This window comes from Ochlerotatus camptorhynchus, unplaced genomic scaffold, assembly GCF_037179485.1.
Source record: "Ochlerotatus camptorhynchus isolate MF236.1 unplaced genomic scaffold, CSIRO-AGI_Acam_v1.1 ptg000111l, whole genome shotgun sequence".
Lineage (NCBI taxonomy): Eukaryota > Metazoa > Arthropoda > Insecta > Diptera > Culicidae > Ochlerotatus > Ochlerotatus camptorhynchus.
Genome location: NW_027040601.1, coordinates 1,813,378 through 1,819,018, shown reverse-complemented (window position 1 = coordinate 1,819,018; position 5,641 = coordinate 1,813,378). Strand labels below are relative to the sequence as shown.

The window sequence follows — 5,641 nt, the reverse complement described above, 5'->3', positions numbered from 1 at the left end:
CCGGTTCATGAGTTTGATGGGTCGATAAGTAGGGTCCAGGTGTGGGAGCTGCCTCCCTGGCGTCGGTAGCATTGGTGCTCAGCACGGAAAACAAGATCGACGGAAAACAAGATTGACGAAAAACAAAAATATGAGGAGATGAAAGTATAGAGTTGATAGTTCCTTTAGAGTACTACGGCAGTATGAAAATTGTATATAGAGAGTAAAAATCGAGCAAGGACTACTTTGAGGAAGGTACAAATAGGGTTGATCATCTCTCTTCACCCTTCGGGTGTAATTCTGTAAAGTTTTCTGAATGCTGAATTTCTGCTCTGAAGATCTACGAACTGCCCTGAAGTTCAATAAATTCCTCAGTAGATCTCCGAACTTCTCTAAGGTTCTGTAAATTTATTTGTGGATTCTTGAACTTCCGTAAAGTTTTGCAGATTTATCTGAAATTCTTTGAAATTCTTTGAAATTTACAAAGCTCTACAAATTATATGAAAATATTTGAACTTCGCTGAAGTTTTCAAAATTTCTCGTGGAGGCGAACCTGCCTCAGGCTGAAAACCTTCTAAATAAAGATAAATCAATTAATCAATCAATCAAAATTTCTCTGAAGATTTATGAATTTCTCTGAAGTTATGAAAATACTTTTAAAGATCGACGAACTTTTCCACAGTTCTGTGAGCTTTGCTAAAATTTTGCATTTCTTTTTTTATAAATATGTACAAACATCCTGAAGCTCTGCAGACTTGTCTTAAGATCTACAAACTTCTCTGAAGTTCTTCAGATCTATCTATTCCCAACTTCCATTGAGTTCTGCAAAATCTTGGACTTTCGTACTTCGCTGAGATTTGATTTTGGAATTGAAGTACTTTTCTGAAAATTTACGATTTTTTCTTATGATTTCACATTTTTCTGAAACTGTGAAGCTTTCTGCACCACTGCATGTTTTTGAAGATCTGCAAAATTCCTTGCAGTTCTGCATATATCTCTTAATATATACTCTTTTCAAGTTCTGCATATATCTCAATAAATCTCTAAGTAGATCTGCAAACTTTTCTGAAGATTTCTAAATACCTCTGCAGGCTCTCGGGCCACCATGAAGATCTGAAAATTCCCCTGGAGATCTTCTAAATGACCAAAGTTCTCAAAATTTATCTGAAAATATTTTAGCTTCCTTGAAGTTTTAATTATGTCTCTCATGATCTACAAATTTTCCGATTTCCAATAGGTGCTGAGCCTGGACCAACGGCTTTACTCCCCCGTGATCAGAGATGTTATGCCTCAGAGTATCCTGGTGGCACTGACTGGGATTGAACCCAGGCTTGCTGGGGTGAGAAGTAATCACGCGTACCACGGTGGTGTCGCCACAATTCTGTAAATTTCACACATTTCCATTAAAATTTCTGAGATTCTAAAAATGTATCAGGAAATATCCACACTTTCGTGAAGGTCTTCAAATTTATCTGAAAATCTATGACTATTCTTGTGATTTTTTCCAGAAGTTCTGTAATTTTTTTCAACGTTCTGTAGCTTTGTTTTGAAGATCTACGAACTATTCTGATTTTCAATATTTTTTCAAACTGCTGTGATTTTTTTTTCATTTCACTGTGGATTTTTGAACTTGCCAAATTTTTCTTATAGTTTTACAAATTGATCTTAAAATATTTTAGCTTGCTTGAATTTTTAAATATTTCTTTGAAAATTTATCTAAAGATCCACGATCTCTCTTGTAATTTTTCTGAATTTCTGCAAATTCCCTTTAATTTCTGTATAATTTTCTGAAACTTTGTAGTTCTGTTCTCAAGATCTACAACAAATTTCTCAGCAGATCTCCGAACCCCTCTGAAGCTCTAAAAGAATATTAGTTGGCTCTCAGACCTGCTGTCCCCTATGTAATTCCAAGCATTAACCTCACAACCATCTAGATGCATGAAAAGTGATTGCTCAATGAATATGCATTGAACTTAGCTCAATTACCATTCATTATTGCAAATGAAGTTAATATGTAATAATTTTAACCCGGAAAAGTCATTGAAAGATTGTTACATTTTCGAGTATCGTGTAACATATGTAAGTTTTTCTACAGAAACATGAAACATTGTGTAATGGTGCAAAACATGTCAACATGCGATTAACATTGCAAAATCTTACGCGCTGAGCTCCAGGAGTAACATGATACTTCTTGGCCACAATTGAGGTCATCAACTGTTGTGAGATCCTCCTACTGCCCAGTAGCCATAAGACAAAGCACCCACCCGCCATGATAGATAAACGGAAGTCGCTGGCCACGCACTTGTTTCGGATAAAAGTTACGCCACCAAGCGCTCGTAAGCATTTCAACCGGATACCGGTGTACCAGTTGTCTTGTTTAGCACGCTAGTCTCAGCTCTCAAAACAGTCTAGAATGAGGAAAAACAGTATCAAATTCCCACAACAGAATCGACCCTTCATGAAAGGTACCTTAAACTCGCGGCTGCCGCTCAAAATACACAGGAAAAAGTTGCATCATTTGCAAATTGTTTGCAGCCACATCGACTGTGGCGCACTTATAGGTTTTTTGTTTGCTTTGCCTAACCGACTGACTGTTTGTTGCACTTGAAGCCCGATCCAAAACCAAGCCAGTGGGCCCCGTTCGAAGAATCAAAGACCCTCGGCGGAGTTTGCATCGACGCGCGCACTCGAAAGGACGGTTCGACGGATTTGTGCTACAAAAATCCAAGGTCTTACCGTGGAAATTCCGTGGGAAAAATCGGTCGACCTAGTTTGGACTCGTGGGTGTTCGAAAGAATCGCATTTTGTGTTGTATAGGTGACTAGAAGGAACTGAATAAGCTGCTTAAAAGAGATTACCTCGGTTGAAGATTGATCAGTTTCGAGTTGACGAGTGACACGTTGAAGGAAACATGAAGACTCTTTTGGTGCTGGTCGTGGTTTGCCTAGTGCTCTGTGAAGGACGCATATCGGAATATCGAAGATCGAAAAGTAAGCGCGATAGGGATTTGGAAGAAGATTCGTATGAAGAAGACTACGGTGATCTCAGTCTGGAGGAAGCGGAAGAAGATAGTGCACCCCGTTATGATCGAAGGCTGCGTGCCAGTGTGTACCAACCGTCGTATGGATACTCAAAATCATATAGGCGAAAGTATGATCGTGAAGATGGTGTAAAGCTGCGAAAGCCAAAGTACGCAGAAGAGCGAAGCCGGGGGAAATATTTGAGCTACGAGAAGGGACCCCACAAAACGTTCAAAAAGAACATCGTTTCAAAGCAGCAGAGTTTTACACCGGAAGTAAGAGATCGCAAAAAGGAGCATCGATCTGCACCGATGTATGAACCCATGTACCATTATCCTTCACCACCTCCGCCTTCACCGCCACCATCCATGCCGTATAACAAGCCAGCGCCTCCGAAGGCACGATGCAGTCAACAGCTTCTGATTTCGTGCACTCCAACGGTTACGAAAGTCCCATGCAGTGCCGATATCGGTGAACACCACCCAGCACCACACCACATTCCAGAATCACCATATTATGAAGCACCAGCCTACAATGCGCCGGAACCTGCCTACAGCCCACCAACCTCCCAATACCAGCCACCTTCGAAACCATCCTACCATTACCAACCAGTGCAGCCGGAACCAGTTCATAGACCGCTGTACCACAAACCAGGTCAACATCCCTACTACCATTCGAAGCCTGAGTCACACTTCTCAGCGCCGCCCGCCTATCACCAATCATACCAGCCAAGCTACAAGTCCAACGACCAGACACCTTCCTTCGCGGCTCCCGTTAGTGAAGACAACGACGAACCTGCGGTTCAACCGGTCATCTCGGCATTTCGGACGACCACCCAACGAGTTCCGACCGTACCGGCAGACAGGGACCAGAACTTTCAGAACGCCGAAAACCACAATCACCGTTCGCAGAATGGCGGTGACGAGGCCCAAAATCAGAGGGAAGCATCCGGAGACGAACCCGAATCCGCCCAGGGAGTCACTTCGAGTACCGCAGAACCACAGCCCAGCAGCACCCCATCGGAGGACGAAAACGCGCAGCGCTAGCCTCTTGCATCCATACTTCTCCAGCACCCTTCCCCTTCTCATTCCATCCCTCACACTCCACTCACCTAGACTTACGATTTAATTTATTGTCATCTACAAAGGAAGCAAATAAAGCGAGTTGAGCTCTGAAAACAACAACTGAAAAACCTGACCAGAAGAGTGTTTTCTGCTGACAACGTGATGTTATTCGAATGGGTTTCGGTTCAATTTCGATGGCAAAAAATAGCACTGTCCGCTGGTGGCAAAAAAAATGTGGACGTGTCGCTTCGCACCTGTTTGACTTTATCGGATTGACAATTGTGCGACATAATGTTCCTAATTGTAAGCTTTTCGTATCGGGGTTGGTATTCGATTTGATGACATAGGTGGATGCTGTTCTTTGGTTTTTCAATAATTGCCATTTTGAAACGCTGAGCAAAACGAGTTCAAACTTTACTATGAGAGTCCATAGGAAGAAATTGTTGCCCAGTCGAGGTTTAAAGGATTGATCAGTCGAGTAGATTTTTGAATATATGTAAACCGCTGCCCAGATGTTCAGAAAGGGAATTTAGTAGGACAGAAGTCCTAGTTCTTTTGCTTTAATATACAGACGTTTGGTTCTTGTGTTTTGAAAGTCCCTTCTTTTGGTGATTCTAAGCATTAGGGTGGTCCTCAAATTAAATGATATTCAAAATTAAAATGACATGACATGAGATAATTTAAATAATGTCTTTGCTCTCATTCTATGAGTTTAGAAATGTAGATAGGGTGGCTCTGATAAAACAGTTTTTAGCTCTAACAAGTTGATTTCTGTTTTCATTTGAGAAACATTTTCGAAGGACTTCAAAAGTACGAGAGGACGCATCTTCAATCTTCAACCTTCAATGTTGAGAATTTATAGATGTTGTTTTGCGAAAGTTTTGATGATTTTGTGTACAAATAATCCATTTTTCTACGACAATTTTTCTCCAGAATGAGCAAACATGAGCAAAAGTTGTACGCATATTCTCAAAGTACTCATAATACCAAGGCCAAATAGGACAAACAATTAAAATTTAAGGCTTTACCTTCTCCAAATTGCATGAATCTTTGCAAAATTATGGGTTAAAGGCTCTCATTCACATTTTTGCAAAAATTCGGCCATTTTGGATTTTGTACTTTTTATTCAAAATGGCTTTTTTCACATTTTTCAATAAATTGTAGCACTTAAACATCACTTAACTGATCGAAATGATGTCTGAGACAAATTTGTTAAGACAAGTTTAGTAATTGTGGAAAAAAATATAAATGGTATTTTTTTTAATATTGAGTAAAAATTCAGAATCTGAAATATTTCAAAAAGTATGTCTTCAATTTTTATAATTTATTTAGCTAATGAAACATGTGAACTGTAGGAGTATTTAAAACCATGGACAATCGATTTTTGACAAAAATCGCAAAACATTTAATTTGGTCATACTAGCTTTCAAACGTAATTTTTGCACCGATAAGGATTTAGAATTTCTCAAATATTGTTTCCTGTCCATAAATTACATAAAAAAGGAGTACCGGCAAAAAGTTCAAATATTAGATCAAGTGTCCATCCCAAGTAACCAACAAGCCCGTTAATCGCCCGTT

At 39.9% G+C, this 5,641-nt stretch overlaps 1 protein-coding gene across 1 annotated transcript; it reads left to right on the top strand.

The window, feature by feature from the left end:
- Positions 1–2,619: 2,619 nt before the first annotated feature.
- On the top strand, positions 2,620–4,172 carry LOC135699482 (uncharacterized). Its single transcript, XM_065219764.1, has one exon. The coding sequence runs from the start codon at positions 2,891–2,893 to the stop codon at positions 4,043–4,045; it is 1,155 nt and encodes a 384-aa protein (XP_065075836.1). The 5' UTR covers positions 2,620–2,890; the 3' UTR covers positions 4,046–4,172.
- Positions 4,173–5,641: the final 1,469 nt, after the last annotated feature.

Bases quoted from the DNA above. Each gene is read 5' to 3' on its own strand.
- LOC135699482 (XM_065219764.1), top strand. From the start codon at position 2,891: ATGAAGACTCTTTTGGTGCTGGTCGTGGTTTGCCTAGTGCTCTGTGAA.